Genomic DNA, 25,272 nt, shown 5'->3' with positions numbered 1-25,272 from the left:
AGGTATTTAGGATAATTAAAGGATTTGATAAAGTAGGTACAGAGAAACTAATTTCTCTGGCTGAACAGTCCAGATCAAGGAGGTAGAACTTTAAAATTCGAGCTAGGCCATTCAGGGGTAATGTCAGAAAGCACTTACTCACACAGGGTAGTAAAAATCTGGGAACATCTCCCCCAAAAAGCTGTTGTGGCTAGGTCAGTTGAAACTGAAATTGATAGATTTTTGTCAAGGGTGTTAAGGGTTACGAATCCAAGGCAGATTGATGGAGTTAAGATACAGATCAGCCCTGATCTAACTGAATGACAGAACAGGCTCAAGGGGCTGAATGGCCTCCTCTTGTTCCTATGTTCCTAGTCCATTAGATACCAATTGGTAAAATATTGCCAGAAGAAATGCTCATTCCCACAGTTCATTTCTCTCTATATTGTTAGGACCAAGGTTGGAGGAGTGCACTGTTAATTCAGTCCCTTCTCCACAGGTCATAACATTCTTTAAAGTTTTCCACTTGTTGAAGCAATCAATCGGATATTATTTTTCTAATATAAAAGCAAAATACTGCGGATGCTGGAAATCTGAAATAAAAACAAGAAATGCTGGAACCACCCAGCAGGTCTGGCAGCATCTGTGAAAAGAGAAGCAGAGTTAACGTTTCAGGTCAGTGACCCTTCTTCCCCCAGAATAGAGCACACTAAACCAGGTTTCTTTACTGAACAACAAAATTAACAGTTTATTATAAAACAAGTCTTAACTAATAATGAAGTAAAACAACAGCACATCGATCAAATTTTTAAATGTCCAAAATTTATTTTAAAAAGTCCTCTTTTCTACCTTCACCAATTTTTGAAGTCCCTTTTTAACCTTAGTCACTTCAAACTCGTACTTACACATACATGCATAAATATATATATATATATATTATATATATATATATATATATTATAAAATTCCTATACCTAAATCGTTTAACTGGAAAAAGTAAAAAAAAATTTGTCAGAGCTCTGTGACAGAGAAAAAAAACACAAATACATCACTTGCTCATTCCTTGAAGTAAACAGATGAGATATGTTGTCCCAAACTGGTATTCATTCCAACCTTCTGAGCACATAGACCGGACTTTTAAGAACAGTTTTTCCAGGTGGCAATTTAGCAGGCCTTCTTGAAATGCAGGAGCAAGACGAAATGCCGCACTGAAATTCACGGAGTCTTTTAGTGAATTGCGAGAAAACAAAATGGGTTATAATTTCTGTTCTTCCTTGGAATTCTTTTCTTTTCCTGTCCTCCTTTGGCACTACTTGACTTTTTTCCTCTTCCCGACTTGATGCGCACACACTCTTAACAGCTGAACTGCTTGGCAGTTTTCCACCCACATGTTCTGTGCCTGCTGCTGGGCTTGCCCAATCAGAGTGTTTGTCAGTTTTCTGCTTCTGTTGCCATGGTTTCTGCCTTGAGCTTAGCCTGAACCAAGTGACCAACCGTAACATGGTTGTGAATCAGCCCTCACTGTCCCCTTGATTAAACATTTACTTAGCTCATGAAAATCCCTTTTTTAAAAAACTATTTTTTCACAGAACAGAGTCAATTTCACACTGCGAATGTTGGAAATCTGACATAAAAAACTTAAACATCTGGAAACACTCAGGTTGGGCAAAATCTGTGCACAGAGAAAGAGTTAACATTTCAGGTCAATGGCTGTGAAATTTAATAATTTTAGGAGACTCGTGCGGGGATTGTGATCGATTATCAAATGCAGGCTTCGTGCTGCCTGCTAACTTAAATGATTGTAGTGTGCAGTCAGCATAGAGTGTGCTGTTAAGTGACTGCACCCTTGAACAGAGGGCACAAAATTGTGAGAAGCTAGCAAGAGTTTAACTAGCCTGTACTACTGGGTGGCGCAGTGGTTAGCACCGCAGCCTCACAGCTCCAGCGACCCGGGTTCAGTTCTGGGTACTGCCTGTGCAGAGTTTGCAAGTTCTCCCTGTGACCACGTGAGTTTTCGCCAGGTGCTCCGGTTTCCTCCCACAGCCAAAGACTTGCAGGTTGATAGGTAAATTGGCCATTATAAATTGCCCCTGGTATTGGTAGGTGGTAGGAGAATGGTGGGGATGTGGTAGGGAATATGGGATTAATGTAGGATTAGTATAAATGGGTGGTTGTTGGTCGGCACAGACTCGGTGGGCCGAAGGGCCTGCTTCAGTGCTGTATCTCTAAACTAAAACTAAACTAAACTACTGAAAGTCGGCCTGCACTACTTAAAGGGGAGGTGCATTGTGGCTGGAGCAGCTGCTGGAAGTCATTCTAAAAATGATTTTGACATGGGAAAGACACAGAATAGCATGGTAGAAAGTGGGCTCCAAGATTTTCCAATGCTGCACTGGAAGCCTTGCTACTGCCATTTTTGGAGCGCTGGGGCTGAAACGATTGAAGATGAACGAATATGCATATCTAATATTCCTTCTACCATCCCACTTTCCTCTCATCCGACAGTCGCTTCTGATGTACAAGCTGCAGCTGGTGTAAGCGTGCACCTCTAACTTTCCCTCTCCACAAGCCTACCCTTGTGCCTTTCTCCTTTCAGTTACCCAAGATCTGAAATCTGTTCAAGCAGTGATGGAAGAGCAGGAAGTCAGTGATAAAGTAACGTGGTCACTCACTCTCACACTTCCACCCCCATGCTCAGAAACTGACAGTGCATGTACTTTAGAGAACAGCTTAGAGGTGGGGTCTACATGTGATGAGACACCAGGCATAAGTGACAGCAGCCAGGTTCAGGAACAAGTGAAGCTTGGAGGGTGAGGCCGCACACAAGTTCTACTGCAGAAGACTTTGATAGGGTATCCATCAGAAGCAAGCTGATGCTTTGTGCATTGGCAGGCCTGCCAGAAAACCTCTAGTCAGTGAAAAGCATGGAGGCATCCGGCAGGAGCCCATCCTTTCCAACCAAGTGGTGGCCAACTCCAAGGTCACACTTGCGGTGTCAACTGTGAGGCAGCATCTGATGGTATCTCAGCTTCCTTTGCAGCACAAGCAGAAGGCACCCAATGGCTGGATGCTGCAGCGGAAGCTTAAAACTGAAGTCATGCAAGATAAACTTCGCTAATGTCCTTTAGGGAAGGAAATCTATCTCCCTTACTTGATCTGGCCTACATGTGACTCCAGACCCACAGCAATGTGGTTGACTCTTAAATGCCCTGTGAAATGGCCTAGCAAGCCACTCGGTTGTATCTAACCGCTACGAAGTCAATAAAACAGAATGAAACCAGGCAGACCACCCGGCATCGACCAAGGCACCGGAAGCGACAATGGCAAACCCAGCCCTGTTGACCCTGCAAAGTCCTCCTTACTAACATCTGGGGGCTTGTGCCACAAACTAGTCAAACAACAGCCTGACATAGTCATAATCACGGAATCGTACCTTGCAGGCAATGTCCCAGATGCCACCATCACCATTCCTGGGTATGTCATGTCCCACCAGCAGGATGGACCCACCAGAGGTGGCAGTACAGTGGTATACAGTCGGGAGTGAGTGGCCCTAAGAGTCCTCAACATTGGCTCTGGACCCCCATGAAGTCTCATGGCATCAGGTCAAACATGGGCAAGGAAACCTCCTGCTGATTACCACCTACTGCCCTCTCTCAGCTGATGAATCAGTACTCCTCCATGTTGAACACCACTTGGAGGAAGCACTGAGGGTAGCAAGGGCGCAGAATGTACTCTGGGTGGGGGACTTCAATGTCCATCACCAAGAGTGGCTCGGTAGTACCACCGCTGACCAAACTGGCCGAGTCTTAAAGGACATAGCTGCTAGACCGGGTCTGCAGCAGATGGTGAGGGAACCAACAAGAGGGAAAAACCCATATGCCACCTTGTCCTCACCAATCTGCCTGCCTTGGATGCACCTGTCCATGACAGTATTGGTAGGAGTGACACCGCAGTCCTTGTGGAGACAACGTTCCGACTTCACACTAAGGGTACCCACCATCGTGCTGCGTGGCACTACCACTGTGCTAATTGGGATGACAATCTATAACCTGGCATATCCCCCACTCTACCATTACCATCAAGTCGGGGGAACAACCCTGGTTCAATGAAGAGTGCAGGAGGGCGTGCCAGGAGCAGCATCAGGCATACCTGATGTGTTGTCAGCCTGGTGAAGCTACAACACAGGACACATTGCATGCCAGACAGCAGAAGCAGCATGTGGTAAACTGGGCAAAGTGATCCCATAACCAACGTATCTGATCTAAGCTCTGCAGTCCTGCTGCATCCAGTCGTGAATGGTGGTGGACAATTAAACAACTGACAGGAGAAGGAGGCTCCAATGATCGGGGGAGCTCAGCACATCAGTGCAAAAGACAAAGCTGAAGCATTTGCAACCATCTTCAGCCAGAAGTGCCAACTGGATAAGCTATCTCGACGACCTCCTGAGGTCCCTAGCATCACCGATGCCAGTCTTCAGCCAATCCGATTCGCTCCACGTGATATTAAGAAGCAGCTGATGTCACTGGATACTGCAAAGGCTATGGACCTTGACAACATTCCGGCAATAGTACTGAAGATTGTGCTCCAGAACTAGCCACGTCCATAGCCAAGCTGTTCCATTACAGTGACAACACTGGCATCTACCCAGCAATGTGGAAAATTGCCCAGGTACAATCCCGTGCACAAAATAAAAACAGGACAAATCCGACCTGGCCAATTACCGCCCTATCAGTTACTTCCGATCATCAGCAAATGATGGAAGGTGTCGTTGACGGTGCTATTAAGCGTTCCTTGCTCAGCAATAATCTTACTAATGCTCAGTTTGGGTTCCGCCAGGGCCACTCAGCTCCTGACATCATTACAGTCTTGGTCCAAACATGGACAAAACAGCTGAAATCAGAAGATGAGGTGAGAGTGATTGCCCTTGACATCAAGGCAGTATTTGACTAGTATGGCATCAAGGAGCCCTAGCAAAACTGGACTAAGTAGGAATCGGGGAAAACGCTCTGCTGGTTGGAGTCATACCTAGCACAAAGGAAGATGGTTGTGGTTGTTGGAGGTCACTCATCTCAGTCCCAGACATCACTGCAGGAATTCCTCAGGGTAGTATCCTAGTCCCAACCATCTTCAGCTGCTTCATCAATGACCTTCCTTTCATCATTAGGTCAGAAGTGGGGATGTTCACTGATTGCACAAATGTTCAGCACCATTTGCAACTCCTCAGATACTGAAGCAGCCCATGTCCATATGTAGCAAAACCTGGACAACATCCAGGCTTGGTCTGATAAGTGGCAAGTAACATTGTACCACACAAGTGCCAGGCAATGACCATCTCCAACAAGAGAGAATCTAACCATCTCCCTTGATGTTCAGTGGCATTACTATCGCTGAATCCCCCACTATCAGCATTCTGGGGGGGGGGGGGTCACCATTGACCAGAAACTGCACTGGACCAGCCACATGCATGCAGTGGCTACAAAAGCAGGTCAGAGGCTGGGAATTCTGTGGCGAGTATCTCCCCACCTGTCCACCACCTACAAGGAACACGTCAGGAGTATGATGGAATTCTAAAATAAAAGCAAAATACTGCAGATGCTGGAAATCTGAAATAAGAACAAGAAATGCTGGAAATACTCAGGTCTGGCAGCATCTGTGGAGAGAGAAGTAGAGTTAACGTTTCAGGTCAGTGACCCTTCTTCAGAACTGACAATGGAATACTGTCCACTTGCCTGGCTGGGTGCACTGAAGAAACTCGACACCATCCAGGACAAAGCAGCCTGCTCGATTGGAACCTCATCCATCACCTTCAACCTTCACTCCCTTCATCACCGACACACAGTGACAGCAGTGTGTACCATCTGCAAGATGCACTGCAACAACTCACCAAGGCTCCTTCGGCGGCTCCTTCGGCAGCACCTTACAAACCCGCGACCTCTACCACCTAGAAGGGCAAGGGCAGCAGCAAGTTCCCCTCCAAGCCACACGCCATCCTGACTTGGAACTATATCGCCATTCCTTCACTGTGACAGGGTCAAATCCTGGAACTCCCTTCCTTACAGCACTGTGGGTGTACCTACACTCCAAGGACGGCAGCAGTTCAAGAAGTGGTTCACCACCTTGCCAAGGGCAATTAAGGATGGGCAATAAATGCTGGCATAGCCTGCGATGTCCACATCCCCTGAAAAAAAAAGCTTGTTGCCATGCAAGCTTGGATTGCTATCATGGAGGCTCAGTTTGCTGCCAAGCAAACTCAGACTGCTGTCGTCATAGCATAGATGCCAGTGTTTAAACGGCTTGCAGGATATCAGAGCAGTCCAGCAATCTCCTCCAACAGCATTTCTCAGATTTCTGAGATGCTACCCCAGGGGAGTGGCAGTGACACTGTGGAGTTCGAACCTGCTGTCCTCTCTAAGAATGACATTTATCCTCTCACCACTACCACTCTGCCAGTACCTTGCTTTTGCCCATCAGCCAGAGTGCTGCTGCCACTGCTCAGAAAGTGCAGTCCCAAGCAGGGCTTACTCAGACTAGAGCTGCTTGAGGTTGTCCTTCAACACCATCTGGAGTCTGCCCTGTTGAAAGTCAGCATTCTTCCTCCAGCCTTGCTGCAGTCATGACGCAGCTGCAGTTGAACTGCTTAAGACAGTAGAACAGGGAAAGGCACACTGAAGTGAATGCACAAGGGTGATTAGTTGATCCTCAGCGTTGACCCGCATGATGCACTGCGTATAGTCATACATCAGCTGGATGTTGTGGGAGTGGAATCCCTTTCAGTTGTGGTACATCTCAAAGTTGATGGGCGACACCTGCAAAGCAGCATGCGTGTAGTCAATGGCTACTTGGCACCCTGCACCATGGGGAAGACTGCAATCTTCATGAAGCCATGTGCTTGCTCCACCTGCTTTTCTGTGGCAAGAGAGCTCTCTTGGAACACAGATTCTGTGACCTCCAGTGAATAGATGTTGCAAATTTCGCCTGCTGCAGCCTGGAAGGAGCCAACCACGCACAAGTTCATAACCAAGGTCATCTTCGCGGCAACTAGCAGTGCTGTCCTGGCCCTGCTCTGAGGTTGCAGTATGTGTCAGATTTCAGTGAGTAAGTCCTGCATGAAATGAGGATATCTGACACACTGTTCCTGCTGAGGTTCAGGTAGGAGAATTGCTCCCTGAACACCCTGGTTAATAGCACTACTCCCCCTCCTCCCCCTCCTCCTCCCTCTTTGAGCAGCTTGTCCTCCTCTGTGTCACCCTTCTTCTCATTCTGTGTCATTCTGTAGGCCAAGGCAGATGCATACTTCTATAGCCATGCCTGTTTGTGCAGCAATGCTGTTATTCAAATGCCTATGGTAATGATAAACAAGACAGACACATTTCAACAACATTTAAAATGTTTTTTTCAAAAAGGTTGTTAATTGATAATGTCTCACAAGTACAATGTTGAGAAAAGTTTTTAAAAAAAACAAGCCATTTAATTACCATTAAAATAGGCTCACTGGATCTAGGTCGGGAGCTGCATGAGCCCTTAATGAGTGATAGGTTGCAGACTCCTGTTCTAGGTGGTAGAGGTCGCAGGGTTGGGAGGTGTTGTCGTAGCATCATAGCTTCCTTATTTTTGTACTGTATTCCTCTGTTAATAAAGCCAAGGATTCAGTATTATTTTTAACAGCCTCAACTTGTCCTGCACCCTCTTTAAAATTGAACGATTTAGTTAGTATTGCCTCTCTTCATTCTTTCTGCCAAAATGTATCACTTCACACTTCTCTGTTAAATTTCACCTGGTACGTCTGCCCATTTCACAAAGTTTATCAGCGTCCTGAAGTATGTTTGTATCTTCCTTATTGTTTACTGTATTTCTGCATTTTGTATCATCTGCAAACTTTGAAGTTATGCTGTATATACCCATGTCCAGATCATTAATGTAAATGTAAAAATGAGCAGCGGTCTTAATACCGCTGGGCGACACAAATGTACACCTCCCTCCAGTCTGAATAGCTTAGCATTAATAGCAAAAATCTGTTAATTCTGGGACTCTTAATTTGTAATCCATCACCTGCTAAGATCAAGGAACTTTGCATTGTGTGCCCAACAAATATTGTGATAAGTCAAGTTTTGTTTGGAATGAAAAGCACTTTAGTGGTTGCATTTTTAATGAGTTCTTTTCTGATTTTTCTCCAGGAAATCGAGATTCAGTGAGGAGGAGAAGTCAAGAAAGAAGAAGGGTAGGTTCTTGAGCAGTGTAAAAGCATTCTGGCTTTACAGTTACTGTAGTTGAACGCAAAGGGCCTTTGTTGCATGTCTATATTGTAGTGCGCTCCAGCTGAAAGAGATAAACTTTCATGCTGCCCTGTCACAATAGTTCCTATGATCTGAAGCGTAGAGGAGCATCACGTTGAGCTAATCTGAGTAGCTGAAACAGCTTGTATGTTTTTGCTTAGGGATGACCAACTTTGGCATTTCAGGCACGAGGGTTTCCCAGGTCATGCAGCGTGGCACCATCTGAATTGTTTGACTCTTTCATCGAAAAGTCTGCCTGATTTCTTCTTTAAATATCAGTGTGTTTTGTTTCTGATCAACTTTCTCAAAAAAGTTGTTCTGTTGTGATGACACAAAACAAATATCCCATAGACATGCTATCTTCAGTGGACACATGCCACTTGTTCGTATTTAACAGGGCTCCACAAGTTAACCCTTGTGGTTTTAGTATCTGATTATTTTTAATTGGATACTAGGCTAACGTATTGCTTAGAAATTATGAAAGGATGGGGTAGATCGAAGCAGACTGCTCCCAGTTGTTGAGTTGAGAACGAGGGGCCATAGATATAAGATTAAATGCAAGAGATTTAGTGCAGAAGGCAGGTGAAACGTAGTCAGAATTGAGGCTGTGGCATTCACTTCCAGGGTTCGTGGTTGAGGCAAAATCTATGTCAGTAGTCAAGGTTTGACTGTATAGGTGGATACAAGAAAGAACAACCTTGCATTTATATATTGTCTTATGTGACTACAAGACATTCCAAAACACTTGACTTCAAATAAAGTATTTTATTGACTCTGACTCTCTGGTCATTGTAATGTAGGAAATATGGCAGCCAATTTGCACACAGCAAGGTCCCACAAACAGCAATTAGATACATGACCAGATAATCTGTTTCAGTGATTTTGGTTGGGGGATAAATATTTAACAGGACACCAGGGAGAATTGCCCTGGTCGTCTTTGAATAATATCATGGGATCTTTTATGCCCATCTGAAGGGGCAGATGAAGCCTTGGTTTAATATCTCATCTGAAAGATAGTACCTCCAACAGTGCATTATTTCCTTAGTACTGCACTGGAGTGTTAGCCCACATTGTATTGGTGAAGGAATAGGGATTGAAGGAATACAAGAATGGGCAGCTAAATGTGAATATAGCCGTTTGCTCACGTGGAGGGCAAACATCAATGTGAACTGGTTTGGCCAAATGGCCTGTTTCCATGTAATAGCGTATTTGTATTCCTGTGTTGAGCCTGCTTGGGAACAGATGCATCTAATAGTTTATTTATAGATAGTGGATTAAATGTAGGGGTTTTGGAGCAACACAGGAGTTATTTTGGATAATTTTTAGCTTCTGGGGAATAGCAATCTTCCATGTAAGACAGGGTGGTGTGGAAATCTCAAATCAACATTAGGTGGTAATATGTTGGAGTATATTACTCGGAGACTACATGGATTGTGAAAAACCTAAATTATATTGTTGGTTTGGTGCTTTCAACATGAACAGCCTGATGGCAGTTTACATAAGTAAACTTGCTTGACTTACATTGCAAGCCAAAAGATGTCATTTCAATTGTATGTGGACCCAGGGATTAACAGTGATCTCAGAAGCAGTATTTGACTGAGCTGAGTGTAACTTCATGGTCCTTTCCCATGCTTCATAAAGGCAGAAAATATTATGCACAGACCAGAGATTCAACAGATTAAAACTGATCAAATTTTACTTGCTGAATGCTGAGTTACAAAATACTGCAGATTAGACTAATATAATCTAAGCTAACAATAACAAGTTGAATTTGTACAACACCTCTAGCATAAAAAGATGTCCCAAGGTGCTTCACAGAATCATAATCAGACATAAATAGACACTAAATCAACAAAGATAGTGACCAACGGTTTAGTTTAGTTTAGAGATACAGCACTGAAACAGGCCCTTCGGCCCACCGAGTCTGTGCCGACCATCAACCACCCACTTACACTAACCCTACTCCTATTACTAACTCCACATTCCTACCACATCCCCACCTGTCCCTGTATTTCCCTACCACCTACCTATACTAGGGGCAATTTATAATGGCCAATTAACCTATCAACCTGCAAGTCTTTGGCTGTGGGAGGTTGAAGAGCTTGTTTTTAAAGAGGCCTTAAAGGAGGGTGGGGGGGGGGGCATTTCAGTGTATAAGGCCTAGATGGCTGAAGACAGGCTGCCAGTGATGGGGCGATGGGATGAGGGAGTGTTTTCCTGTATTATTTTTCTCCTACATTTGCTTCCCTTATTGCTTTGTTCCATGGATATATTCAAGAATGATTAAACCCGCAGTTAGATCTTCATCCTGACACTTAGGGTGACCAAGTTCTTCATTGTTGGTTTTGACAGTCTTGGCTTTTAGTCACTGCTGTTCTTGCCCTGATCTTAAATATTCAAGTTCTGCAGCTGGCTTTAAGTACAAAATACCTAGTATTTTCCATTAGGCAGCAAAGCTGACAGGAATCATGGGATGTTGTCCACTTACCTACCTGCATTAAGTTAAAGGATTGTTTTTTCAAGTGTTGTATCAGCTAACGGGTTGGCATGATTATATTGCACTTATTAAGTGGCTGCATTGCAAATGACTCAAAACATGTACAATTTGGGCGTTCAGTGTGCCAGTGAATTGAGTCTTGAGCTGGCGTTAACCTTCCATTACTTACTTTCTGTGGGAAAACAGACAAGATCCAGGAGTCAACACAGAAGATCTCGTAGCAGAGATAGAAGAAGAGCTTTTGTATCTTTTAAGAAACTGATAGCACTGAGAGATCGAGAACGGGAGCGGGAACGAGATCGGGATCGGGATCGAGAACGGGGTCGAGAACGCCATTGGGACTATAAAAGAGACCTCTGGGAAATTGAGGCACACAGGTCAGTTCAACTTGCTGCATCTAACTAAGGTCCTCATTCCAGTTCCGATGAAGGGTCACTGACCCGAAACGTTAACTCTGCTTCTCTTTCCACAGATGCTGCCAGACCTGCTGAGTGGTTCCAGCATTTCTTGTTTTTATTCCTCATTCTCTTGTTTAGTCAGAAAAATTATGTAATTTTACATACGAATTTAAGGACACAATTCATGTAATGTCAGAGAGGAGCAGTTCAAAATAGATAGCAAGAGTACTGAGAACCTCTTCACCATGACCCACAGCAGAAGTTGAATCTGCTGTTTCGGCGTTGAATCTGCACATAGCCAAGGTTGCAATGTTACAAGTCAAGAGCGAAGCAAATCAGTATTTGCCAAGCGCTTGGGTTGAATTGCCTGGGGTGGGTTTTCCTGATAAGCTGCTGTAACTTTATTTAGAGATACAGCACTGAAGCAGGCCCTTCGGCCCACCGAGTCTGTGCCGACCAACGACCACCCATTTATACTAATCCTACATTAATCCCATATTCCCTACCACATCCCCACCATTCTCCTACCACCTACCTACACTCGGGGCAATTTACAATGGCCAATTTACCTATCAACCTGCAAGTCTTTGGCTGTGGGAGGAAACTGGAGAACCCGGCGGAAACTCACGCAGACACGGAGAACTTGCAAACTCCGCACAGGCAGTACCCAGAACTGAACCTGGGTCGCTGGAGCTGTGAGGCTGCGGTGCTAGCCACTGCGCCACTGTGCCGCCCTTTGACGAATGATGTGCAGAAACCCTCGTGAAACACCATTTTATCGGGGTTTCTGCAGACCTTCTGCTGAAGCTGCAGTGGTATAATCTCTCAAACTGCTCTGCCCCCCCCAACCCCTCCCCCCCCCCCCACCCAAAAAGAATATTCAGCCGTTATCAGTGTCATTGCTTAAAAGGAGCAGTCGCTTATATTGACCAAAAAGCGAAAATCTTAAACTATTTGCATTGATGTCAGTTTCAAAGTTGCTGGTGATAGCATTTTAACAGAAAGCTGTAGTTCAGTTTATTTTGTATGTTAGTAGCTGTGTTTACTCACCAGTTCACACCTATTTAAGGTCCACTGAATGCAAGAACAAACATAAATAGCATAATAAAAGCAAAATACTGCAGATGCTGGAAATCTGAAATAAAAACTAAATGCTGGAAAATACTCAGGTCTGGCAGCATCTGTGGAGAGAGAAGCAGAGTTAATGTTTCACATCTGTGATCTTTCATCAGAACTGGCATAGGTTCAAATTCTTTTCTAACCTTTGCCAGTTCTGATGAAAGGTCACAGACCTGAAACGCTAACTCTGCTTCTTTCTCCACAGATGCTACCAGACTGGCTGACTATTTCCAGCACTTTGTTTTTATTCAACATAAATAGCACTTCTTTAATGTCCAGTTGCTGTTCATGTACTTAAATACTTTTAATCTCCTATAAGTGGTGTGAAATTACAGTTTGTATGGTTAAATAAACCCAGTTGCATTGTTTGTTATCTTCACTAGTAATCTACAGTATATCGTAGAGCAAGGTGTTACGACCAGGTGAGAAGGCGTTTAGGGATTCACTCTCCGCCTTTGCCTGGTTTAACCGTAACGGTTTACTTTTAGTCACACTGTTTTTAGCTCCTCCTCAGTGAATCCTTTTTCACTGCTCCAATTGTGAGACAAAGAAATCAGACAGGTTTCCTTAGATTTAAACAAGAAAGATGGAAGTTTATTCATAAACTCTAATCCAGTTAACGACTACGAATATGCGACACGACCACGCATACGTGATAAACACAAGCAGATAGAGACAGAAAAAGTAGAAAGAATAAAGGGGAAAAGTTTGAGGCAATATCTGTTAGTTATTTACTGTCCTTTGAGTTCAATGTGGAGTCTGTAGTTGCTGGTAAATCTGCAATTTGTTGGAACCCAGTTCACGCTTCAACTTGTTTCAATGTAGGAATCTTTCCTATCTTGAAGTTTACGTGTCTTCCATGGGTCCGGTGACTTGGGAGAAAGCGAAAGAGAGACAGCCAGGAAAGAGGCTTCCTTGTTCCAACTTCAGTTGCAAAAACTGCCTTCTGAATTCTTTTCTGTGTGGCACAAATAAAAACCCAAGTTGGCCAGCAGGCCAGTCATGTGACTAACTGGCTTAGCCAGTCATGTGACTAACTGGCTTAACCACTTCTGCATTTGTAGATTGCATCATCTTAGCAGTCCTTGGAATGCTCTTCCTTACGCCTTCAACGTCTGGTGATGAAAATCCAATTGGGTTAATTGGATCAGGGAATAGTCCTTTGCATGCAAAAGTACTTCCAGCCCAAATGTCTGGTGATCTCTTTAGAAGTCGTTTCTTCACTGCAGTAACAGTTTAAAATTAATGTTCATATGCTGAAGTTAATGTGCCTCATTCTTGGCAGGTGGGGGTCTGCATGGCAAAGGGTTCTCAACTTTTGCTTCCCAGGACCCCTCGTGTTCGGGAAAAAAAATCTAGAAACCCACTGTAACATTGGTAATTTTTTTAATATAAAAATTATACATTTAAGAATATATATTAATTTTAGTTTTTGTTTTGCTTAATGTGAAACTTGCTGATACTGACAATAGTTTGGTCAAGATGTGGAAATATCTTTGACAAGTGCATGGCATGGTCAACTTTCATTCTAACTCAGTACTTTGTTGTCAATGATGTATTCGCTCAAGATCCAGAGGTTGTACTAAATGGGACCAACACTTTCAGTGCTGAATTCATTGGAGCATTCACAGCAACATGTCTCCAGCATTTCACTGAACTTGGTTCTGAGGGAGCTGACTGAAATGTTAGTGAGCTCTTTAATAGCTTTGGGACAGAGGGTGGCAGTTTAGCTTCAGTTTTCTTAAGAAACGGCCTTGTAATGCAGATGTTTAGTTGATTTGTTCCATTGAGAGTTCTGAAAAATAGCATTAAATTTGTTGGGTAAACCAGAGAGATGCGTTACCAGCTGTGATTTGATTACTTCAAAGTCAACATTTTTTTTCTTGAATGATAGAATGTAGGAACTCAGACATACCCATAGTCCCCTCCCAGGCAAAACTTTTCAGGCTTGTAATTTCACATTGCATCAATTCTTTCACATTGGGCAAAGCATTGAGTTCTGCCACCTTGCATAGTTTTATTCAGTGTGTCTTGACTTTTTGTTTTACAAAGAACCTGTCTTTTATTCCCTTAGCCTACACATACTGAATATAGGCAATTAAATCAAACATTTTAGAGATGTCTATGGATTCATCAGGTTGTATAACAAAATCATTGCCATGCAGTCAGTCAAAGCAGTGCAAAACTACACGTCGTGACATTGAAACATAGGAAATAGGAGCAGGGGTAGACCATTCGGCCCATCCAGCCTGCTCCGCCATTCAACAAGATCATGGCCAATCTTCTACTTCAAAGCCGTTTTTCTGCACTATCCTCGTTTCCTTTGACATCTTTAATATCTAGAAATCTATCTATCTCTGTCTTGAACATACTCAATGACTGAGCCTCCACAGCACTCTGAGGTAGAGAATTCCAAAGATTCACCACCCTCTGAAGAAATTCCTCCTCATCTTTGGGTTTTGTTGTTTTGAAGCTGATAATTGTTAATAGTTTATCCATATCTGGTATTATGTGCATTTACAATAACTTTTCCTATTCTTAGTAATGTTTCTTGCTCTTGCTGAAATAGCAGCTACGCACAGAAGAATTTGTTACGTCATAAATTTACTTTCTGTGCCCATTTGCTGCTCAAAGTCTGCTCCACCCTTTGACCATTGACTTAACAGAAAATGAACCAGTTGCAGCAAGCACAGTGCTCACAACAGACTTGTTTTGTGCACACATGATCAGACTGGACATTCAATGGCATTATCGTTGCTGAATAACCCACTATCAATATGGTGGGGGTGACCACTGACCAGAAACTGAACTGGGCTAGCCATATAAATGCTGTAGCTACAAGAGAAGGCCAGAGACTGTGAATTCTAGGCGAGTAACTCGCCTCCTGACTCCCCAAAGCCTGTCCACCATCTACAAAGCAGAAGTCAGGAGTGTGGTGAAATGTTCTCCACTTGCCTGGATGAGTGCGGTTCCAACAACACTCAAGAAGCTCAACACCATCCAGGACAAAGCAGTCCACTTGATTGGCACCCATTCACCAATTTAAACATTCACTTCCTCTACGACCGGAACACAGTGGCAGCAGTGTGTACCATATATAAGATGCACTGCAACAACTCTCCTTCGACAGCACCTTCCAACTCATGACCTCTACCATCTAGAAGGACAAGGGCAGCAGATGTATGGGAATACCACCACCTGCAAGTTCCCCTCCAAGCCACACACCATCCTGACTTGGAACTATATTGCTGTTCCTTCACTGTCACTGGGTCAGGATCTTGGAACTCCCTTCCTAACAGCACTGTGGGTGTACCCACACCAGATGGACTGCAGCGGTTCAAGAAGGCGGCTCACCACCACCTTCTCAAGGGCAATTGGGATGGGCAACAAATGTTGGCCTAGCCAGCGAAGCCCACATCCCATGAAAAAATAAAAATCCAGGTCTCCGTATGCCATTTTGGAAATAGTACTACTTATTTCAATATCAATCCCTAACAGAGGACTGAAAGCCAGTGACTTGAATTAACCACAGCAGTAATAGTAGCTGGCATGTGAGAAAAATAGAGAAATAAATAGGGCCTTGAGTGACTTTACCCACCCAACATTACTATAAATCTTTTAGTCACAAACACAGCCCTTCTCTTTCCTCCTCTCCACCCCTTCACAAATAGCCAGTGGTATCATCAGAGGACATGAGCGCCCAGGCTAGGCCTATCTGTCCGTCAAAGCAGCACATGGCCACGAATATAAAGCTTTGAATCTGAGGCACAAGGAAAAGCGTGATAGTGCCTTCAGCTATTCGCTCAAATTGAAGACATTTATGGAGCGAATCACATTGGATCCCGATTGTTAGAGTCTTGCCACAGGCCCAGAGACCAGCAAGGCTCTTTGTTTCTTTTCATCCCCCTTTCTCTTCCCTCTCTTTCCCCCCCCCCCCCTCCCCCACCCAGCCTGCCAAGGCCACATGGCATATGCATTCTCTCCACTGACTCAGTTGGTAGATGTACCTTGCAGTGTGTTTTTTTTAATTCATTCTTGGGTTGAGAGAATTGGGAGCTGGAATGGACCTGGAAGGAATCAATAGCACTGGGGAGAAGATCCATTGAGGACGAGGAGCAGTGCCCATCACTTACCTGAGGAGACAGCAGCAGCAGTGTTCCGGGGGCGTGCCGGAGTTTGAAAAAAGTGGAGAAAAAGAAATCAGTGACATCACAGGAAAACCATGAGTTGATTGCTGCTGTGTTTCCCTTTCTCCAAAGTTCAGGAGCAGATCTGAGCAGCTGGGAGATTAAAAAGTTTAAGTAAAGCATCCAGTTGGCTTCCCTATATTTAAGTGACACCAGCAGAAGGGAAGTGAGTTTAAGTAGTAGGTTTATTATCTAATAGATAAATGGTAGGGCTGCTCCGATCTCAAGTGCACATCTAGGATGCTTCCCGTGTCCTAGATAACCATATGTGCAACAAGTGTCATCAGCAGTTCGGAGCCTGAACAACAGCTAGCGTCACTGCGGTGCATCCGTGAGGTTGAGAGCTTCGTGGGTAGCACTTCTATAGATGTGGTCACTCAGCAGCTCGAGTATGCTGGCAGGGAGGGAATGGGTGGCCACCAGACAGACAAGAAGAAATAGGTAGGGCAGGAGTTCCCTGAATGTATCTGACTGCAATAAGTGCACAGTTCTGAATACTGATGAGAATGATGGTTCTTCTGGGGAGTGCAGCCAGAACCAAATCCATGGAACCACAGTTGGCTCAGCTGTACACGAGGGCACAAAGAAGACTAGAAGAGCAGTAGTGATAGGAGATTTGATAGGGGACTAGACAGGTGTTTCTGCGGCCACAGACGTGAATCCAGGTTGGAGTTGCCTCCCTGGTGCCAGGGTCAAGGCCGTCACTGGCTGGCTGCAGAGCACCCTGAGGGAGGAGGGTGAACAGCCAGCAATCATGGTCCACATTGGTACCAACAACATAGACAGAAAGATCCTGTAGTCAGAATTTAGGATGCTAAATCTAAATTCTTCAGTTCCTGCCTAATATTGTTATAATTAGCCTTCCCCCAATTTAGCACCTTCACCTGAGGACTACTCTTATCCTTATCCACAAGTACCTTAAAACTTATGGAATTATGGTCGCTGCTTCCGAAATGCTCCCCCACTGAAACTTCGACCACCTGGCCGGGCTCATTCCCCAATACCAGGTCCAGAATGGCCCCATCCCTAGTTGGACTATCTACATACTGTTTCAAGAAGCCCTCCTGGATGCTCCTTACAAATTCTGCCCCATCCAAGCCCCTAGCACTAAGTGAGTCCCAGTCAATATTGGGGAAGTTAAAATCACCCACCACTGCAACCCTGTTACCTTTACATCTTTCCAAAATCTGTCTACATATCTGCTCCTCTACCTCCCGCTGGCTGTTGGGAGGCCTGTAGTAAACCCCCAACATCGTGACTGCACCCTTCCTATTCTTGAGCTCCACCCATATTGCCTCGCTGCAGGACCTCTCTGAGGTGTCCTCCCGCAGTACAGCTGTGATATTCTCCTTAACCAGTAATGCAACTCCCCCACCCCTTTTACATCCCCCTCTATCCCGCCTGAAGCTTCTAAAGCCTGGAACATTTAGCTGCCAATCCTGTCCTTCCCTCAACCAAGTCTCTGTAATAGCAACAACATCATATTTCCAAGAACTAATCCAAGCTCTAAGTTCATCTGCCTTACCTGTTATACTTCTCGCATTGGCGTCTGGGTGAAGAAATCTCTCCTCATCTCAGTTCTAAATGGCTTACCCCTTATCCTTAGACTGTGACCCCTGGTCTTGGACTCCCCTGCCATTGGGAACATCCTTCCTGCATCTAGCTCATGGAATAAAAGGGATAGTAGCAATGTGGATATGAAATTTTTTGAGTGACAGGAAACAGAGAGTAGTGGTTAATGGATGTCTTTTAGACTGGAGGAAGTTTTGTAGTGGAGTTCACCCAGGGTCAGTGTTAGGACACTTGCTGTTCCTGATGTATATTCATGACCAAGACCTTGGTATACAGGGCACAATTTCAAAATTTGCAGTTGATATGAAACTTGGAAACATTGTGAGCAGTGAGGAGGATAGTGTAGAACTTCAAAAGGACATAGATTGGTGGAATGGGCAGACAAGTGGCAGAGGAAATATATTGAAGTGAAATTATTTTTGTAGGAAGAATGATGAAAGCGATGCCTTGCTGCAATTATACAGGGCCTTGGTGAGGCCACAACTGGAATATTGTGTGCAGTTTTGGTCTCCTTATCTGAGGAAGGATGTTCTTGCTATAGAGGGAGTGCAGCGAAGGTTTACCAGACTGATTCCTGGGATGGCGGGACTGGTGGATGAGGAGAGATTGAGTCGGTTAGGATTCTATTCGCTGGAGTTCAGAAGAGTGAGGGGGAATCTCAGAAACCGATAAAATTCTAACAGGACTTGACAGGGTAGGTGCAGGAAGGATGTTTCCGATGGAGGGGGAGTCCAGAACCAGGGGTCATAGGTTTACCCCGTATCCTTAGACTTTCAGGACTGAGATGAGAAATTACTTCACCCAGAGAGTGGTGAGCCTGTGGAATTCGCTACCATAGAAAGCAGTTGAGGCCAAAACATTGTGTCCTTTCAAGAAGGAGTTAGATATAGCTCTTGGGGTGAAAGGGATCAAAGGATATGGGGGGGGAAAGCGGGAACAGGTTATTGAGTTGGATGATCAGCCATGATCATGATGAATGGTGGAACAGGTTCGAAGGGCCAAATGGCCTACTCCTATTTTCTATGTTTCTATGGAAGAACACGGGGAGACAATATAAAATAAAGGATACAATTCTAAAGAGAGTGCAGGAGCAGAGGGACCTGGGTATATATGTGCATAATTCATTGAAGGTGGCAGGACAGGATGAGAGAGTGGTTAGTAAAGCATACAGCATCCTAGACTTCATTCATATGGGTACAGAGTACAAAAGCAAGGAAGTTATGTTAAACTTGTACAAAACACAGGTTCGGCCTCAACTGGAGAATTGTGTCCAGTTCTGAGTGCCACACTTTAGGAGAGATGTGAAGGCATTAGAGAGAATGCAGAAAAGATTCACGAGCATGATTCCAGTGATAAGGAAGTTGAGTGACATGGATAGGTTGGAGAAATTGGGACTGTTTTCCTTGGAGAAGAGAAGGTTGAGAGGAGATTTGACACAAGTATGCAAAATCATGAGGCGTTTTGGATGTGTAGATTGGGAAAAACTGTTCCCACTGGTGAAGGATTGAGACCAAGAGGGAACAGATTTAAGTTATTTGGTGAAAGAATCAATGGAGACGAGGAAAAACTTTTTCAAGCAGCGAATGGTTAGGATCTGGAATGCACTGCCTGAGAGCGCGGTGGAGGCATGTTCAATCGAGGCATTCAAGAGGGAATTGGATTGTTATCTAAAAAGGTAGAATGTGCAGGGCCACAGGTGGAAAGCGGGGGGAGTGACACTTGGTGAATTGCTCCTTCGTGGAGCCAGCACACACCCAATGGGCCGAATGGCTTCCTTCAGTGCTGTAACCATTCTGTGATCCTGGCATTGTTGGCAAGGCTGGCATTTATTGCCCATCCCTAATTGCTCTTGAGAAGGTGGTGGTGAGCCACCTTCTCAAACCCTGACGTTCCATCAGGTGTTGGTAGACCCACGGTGCTTTTTTTCTGTAGTGGTTTGATACAACTGGTTGGCTTGCTACACCGTTCCAGAGAGCAGTTAAGAGTCAACCACATTGCTGTAGATCAGGAGTCACATAGGCCAGACTGGGTAAGGATGACAGATTTCTTCCCCTGAACCAAATGGGTTTTTATGACAATCCTGTAATTTCATGATCACCATTACTGACGTTAGCATTCTAATTCAGATTTATTAATTAAATTTGAATTCCTCTAGCTTCTGTGGTGGAATTTGAACTTGTCTCCAGACCATTAATTTGGACCTCTAGATTACTAGTCTACATTACCACGATGCTACCGTCACCGATTTAGTCCTGAACCATAGAGCAGGAGGGCAGGGTTTCATCCCTACCCTGTGCTGAGTTGCCACATCTGCAGTAGAGTGGCAGTAGCAATGCTGCAGTTGTTCTCAAAGCTCTTCTTTCCTGTTACCTTAATATTAAAACCAACACAGGTTACAGTCTTGCTGCAGCCAAGCAACTGGCAAGTCAGTTCTGAAGAAGGGTCACTGACCCGAAACGTTAACTCTGTTTCTCTCTCCACAGATGCTGCCAGACCTGCTTAGTATTTTCAGCATTTCTTGTTTTTATTATGGCACGTCTACTTTCTGCACCATCCCACCCTTCCTCCTGCAAGGCCACATGGTGTGCACAGTTTCCATTGATGACTCCCCGTCTATTTTGAGGGACAAAATGGTCTCTTCTCGACCACTCATCCGGCTTCCAACCTACACAGGGTGGCTCCGCGTGGGTGGTTGAAAGGAAGGCTTAGCTTAGCTTTCAGGAATTTCTAACTACCCCTATTTTATTTAATTAAAAGTAAATGCTTCTATGCTCATAGAAATAGCCCAATCAAAACAAAACTTTAGTTTTAGTTTAGAGATACAGCACTGAAACAGGCCCTTTGGCCCACCGAGTCTGTGCCGACCATCAACCACCCATTTATACTAATCCTACACTAATCCCATATTCCTGCCACATCCCCACCTGTCCCTACATTTCCCTACCACCTACCTATACTAGTGGCAATTTATAATGGCCAATTTACCTACCAACCTGCAAGTATTTTGGCTTGTGGGAGGAAACCGGAGCACCCGGAGAAAACCCACGCAGACACAGGGAGAACTTGCAAACTCCACACAGGCAGTACCCAGAATTGAACCCGGGTCGCTGGAGCTGTGAGGCTGCAGTGCTAACCACTGTGCCGCCCTTACCCAGATAAATCCACAGCAGAGAAACACATCCATCCATGTTGCAAATGGCAAACAGTGACAGCCTGCGCATGCACTGTCTTGGTATCTGAGATTATTCCAATCGTCGCAATGCACGGGGGAGACTACTAATGGGAAGAACCAACTCGTGGGGGACTAGAATTGGGCAAACCAACTCTCCGATTCTCTGGTTGGAAATCTCTGTAGTAGAGCACTGTCATTGCAATAAACCCGTTTACACATATAGTGGGTAAATCATGTTTACGCAACCGGTAGGGAGTATATAAAAGTACGGTCCAGTGGGTATAAAGTCAGTTGCTGAACTAGCTGTTTTGCAGCAGGAGTGAAAACTCAGCAGTGCCTTCAACCTGAGGGTGATCTTGGAGAAACATAGAAATTGACCTGTGCATTTTATCTGTTTGTAAACTCAACAAAGATCTTCAACTCAGTCAAATATAGAATGCTGTAGGAGGTAGTGAGGTATAAGAATATGGGAACAGGAGAGGCCATTTAGCCCCTCGAGCACATTCCTCCATTCACTGTGATCATGGCTGATCTACGACCGAACTCCATATATCTGCCTTTGATCCATATTCCTTGATACACTTGGCTTCAAAAATCTGTTGATCTCAGTCTTGAAAGTTCCATGTGACAGCACCATCATGGCACTGAAGGAGGCCATTTGTCCCATTGAGTCCATGCCAGCTCTCTAGAGCAATCCAGTAAGTCCCATTTCACCCGGTTTATCCCCGTAGCTCTGCAAGTTTATTCCCTCACATACCCATCCAATTTCCTTTTTATATCATTGATCGTGTCTGCTTCTACCACTCTTATAAGCAGCAAATCTCCTCTTAATGTCCTTTGCTCCAAGGAGAGCAGTTTCTCCAACCTAACCTTGCAGCTAAAATCTCTCAGTCCTGGAACCATTCTGGTAAATCTCCTCTGCACCTTCAAGGAGACTCATCCTTCCTAAAGTGTGGTGACCAGAACTGGATGCAATACTTTAGTTGTGGCCTAAGCAGAGCTCTATAAAGGTTTCTCGTAACTTCCAAGCTTTTGTATTCTAAGCTAATTGCTCTCCAAAGATCAATGAACATGAGCCCCAAGGTCCCCCCTATCCCTTTCCACTCTTTAGAACTGTGCTATTTAGTCTATATTGCCTCTCCGTGTCCCTTCTGTTAGAATGCTTCACTTCACACCTCTCTCTATTAAATTCCATCTGCCACAAGTCTGCCCATTCTTGGTATCTTTCCCTCCTGGGATTTTTTGAAGAGGTAACAAGGCAGGTTGATGAGGTTAGTGCATTTGATGTGGCCTGTATTTTTTTTAGCAAGGCTTTTGCAAAGGTCGCACATGGCAGACTGGTCACGAAAGTAGCAGCCGATGGGATCCACGGCAAAGTGCAAGTTGGATCCAAAATTGGCTCAGAGGCAGGAAGCAAAGGGTAATGGTCAATACGTGTTTTTGTGACTGGAAGGCTGTTTCCAGTGGGGTTCCGCAGGGCTCAGTACTAGGTCCTTTGCTTTTTGTGGTATATATCAATGGTTTAGATTTGAATGTAGGGGGTACGATTAAGAAGTTTTCAGACAATCCAAAAATTAGGATGTGGTTGATCATGAAGAAGAAAGCTGTCGACTGCAGGAAGAATCAGGTGGGCGGAACAGAGGCAAACTGAGTTCAGTCCAGAGAATTGTACGGTAGTGCATTCGGGGAAGGCTAATAAGGCAAGAGAACGCACAATAAATGGTAAGATACTGAGAAGTGAGGAGGTGCCTTGGAGTGCATGTCCACAGATTCCTGAAGCTGATCAAGAAGGCATATGGGATACTTGCCTTTATTAGCTGAGGCATAGAATGTAACAGCTGGGAGGTTATGCTGGAACTGTATAAAAAAAAAACTAGATAGGCCACAGTTGGAGTACTGTGTACAGTTCTGATCACATTATAGGAAAGATATGATTGCACTAGAAAGGGTACAGAGGAGATTTAGGAGGATGTTGTAAAATTAGCAGCCCAGTGAATAGGAAGCCCCTATTCCCCTTGGTTGAGGGGTCCATAACCAGAGGGCACAGATTTAGAGTGGGGGGATTTGAGGGGAAATTTTTTTTTCACCCAGAGGGTGGTGGGGATTTGGAACTCACTGCCTGAAAGGATGGTTGAGGCAGAAACCCTCAATATTTTAAAAGTACCTGGATATGCACTTGAAGTGCTGTAACCTGCAAGGCTATGGACCAGGAGCTGGGGAGTGATATTAGGCTGGATAGCTACTTGTTGGACAGCACAGACACAATGGGCCGAATGGCTGCCTTCCGCACTGTAAATTTCTGTTTCTATGGAATTCAACCCTGGTGTGCCAGTGCTACTTAAAACTTTGTTTCCAATCCAAGATTTTCACCTCTTCCGAATATATAACCCAAACAAGTTGGTTCCAGCTGAGAGACCAAGCAGGTAAACAACAGGTAGCTGTTACATAATAACACCTCTCATTGAGGAGCTCTTCAGATTTTAGCTCTGGGAGGCAGGAGAGTTAAATTATTTGAACTACAAATAGTTTTTTTCTCCCTTCCCGAGTATTGCACATTAGATGGCATCAGTTATTAATATCCATTATATTAGTGTTCGAGTAAAACCTGCTAAGTTCAGCCCTTTGTGGTTAAATTAACTTTTCTGTGGAGATGATGCTTTGTGATTTTTTTGATTGATTTAGTGTGGTGTGGAGAGACTCGAAGCTGTGGTTGTTTTCCTTAGAATAGAGAAAGTTAAGGGGAGATTTAATAGAGGTGTTCAAAGTCATGAATAGTATTAATTGAGTAAATGAGAAACTGTTTCCATTAACAGGAGAGCTGGTAACTAGAGGGCACAGATTTATGGTAATTGGTAAACTAAAGAGGAGAGATTATTTTTTTATGTGGTGTGTTACCTGTAATACACTGCCTGAAAGGATGGTGGTAGCAGATTTAGTAATAACCTTCAAAGGGTATTGAATATTGGAGAATTTTGCAAGGTGTTGGCAAAGAGTGGGGGAGTGGGACTAGTTGGATAGCTCTTATAAAGTGCTGGCAAAGACTTGCTGGGTTGAATGACCTCATTTTGTGCTGTAAGATTCGATGAACCCTGAAGAGTTTTGTTTCTTTTCCCAGCAGAGGGCGTGAGATGTGGGAGCGAGAAAGCCGATGGGAGCGGGAAGGGAGAGAAATGCTGGCGAGGGAACGAGACCGACTGCAGATTGAGAGGATGCGTCTTGAAAGAGAGAGGCTGGAGCGAGAGGCACTGGAAAGAGAGAGATTGCTCATAGAAGGGGTAAGGAAAGGAAACTGCCCAGATTATGGTAACTTGTTCAGGCCGACCAAATGGAAGGGAAATGATAATTTGGAATATGAATAGCCAATAGTATGTCCACAAAGCAAATTGAGGAACTAGAGGTGCTAATGTGATATAATGAGAACAGAAACTTGGCTTCAGCTAGAAGGAACTGGGAACTAAATATTCCTTGCTACGAAGTATTCAGAAATGACTGGGAAAGAAAAAGGAAAGAGCATAATCATTCTTAACTTCAAAAAACGACTAAATCTCCCCTTTCTGTGCTCCAGTGTGAAGAGTCTCAGTATCGCTGTCCTCATAGCTATAGTTTTAGTGTCATCATGGTGAACCTATGCTGTACATTGTGGATTTACTGTCTTTTCTATGATAGAATGCCCAACACTTCACACAGTACTAATGATCCATCCTATCCCCTTAACATTCTTCTCTCACCCCCTCCCAACAAGATGTGCAATTTTGATTATCGGTAATGAGAATGAGATCCTGGTCTAAAATGAGATGCTTTTCTGTGGCAGTTAGGCTCTCCTGAAGGGAGTTTCAGAATTATGCCAGTGCCAGAGAATAGAATTGTGGCTTCATAGTGAGGGAGAGATGAGACCATTTCTGTGCCATTCACAGGGTCATAGACTCAAGTGTGGCTGCAGTCTCCTGTTGGCATTGAAAAGTAAAACAGAAGAGATGGTCAGAGTAAGTGAAAGCTGTGCAGATGGAGAGAAAGAGAAGGAGGAAGATGGTGAAAAATAGAGGGGTTGCCTGAAAAATTGAACAATGAACAGTAC

General features: G+C 44.3%; 1 protein-coding gene across 3 annotated transcripts in view; it reads left to right on the top strand.

Moving 5' to 3' along the window:
- The window catches only part of LOC137351811 (scaffold attachment factor B1-like), a 115,512-nt gene that overhangs the window by 60,045 nt on the left and 30,195 nt on the right, over positions 1-25,272 (top strand). For 2 of the 3 annotated variants that reach the window (XM_068016665.1, XM_068016667.1), the window contains exons 13-15: positions 8,154-8,197; positions 10,936-11,126; positions 24,313-24,472. In XM_068016665.1, coding sequence (XP_067872766.1) covers positions 8,154-8,197; positions 10,936-11,126; positions 24,313-24,472 — 395 coding nt within the window. The remainder of the gene's footprint in view (positions 1-8,153; positions 8,198-10,935; positions 11,127-24,312; positions 24,473-25,272) is intronic. The other variant, XM_068016666.1, reaches the window with a different exon arrangement.

This window comes from Heterodontus francisci, chromosome 36, assembly GCF_036365525.1.
Source record: "Heterodontus francisci isolate sHetFra1 chromosome 36, sHetFra1.hap1, whole genome shotgun sequence".
Classification (NCBI taxonomy): Eukaryota; Metazoa; Chordata; class Chondrichthyes; order Heterodontiformes; family Heterodontidae; genus Heterodontus; species Heterodontus francisci.
This window is presented reverse-complemented; position numbering and strand designations above follow the sequence as displayed.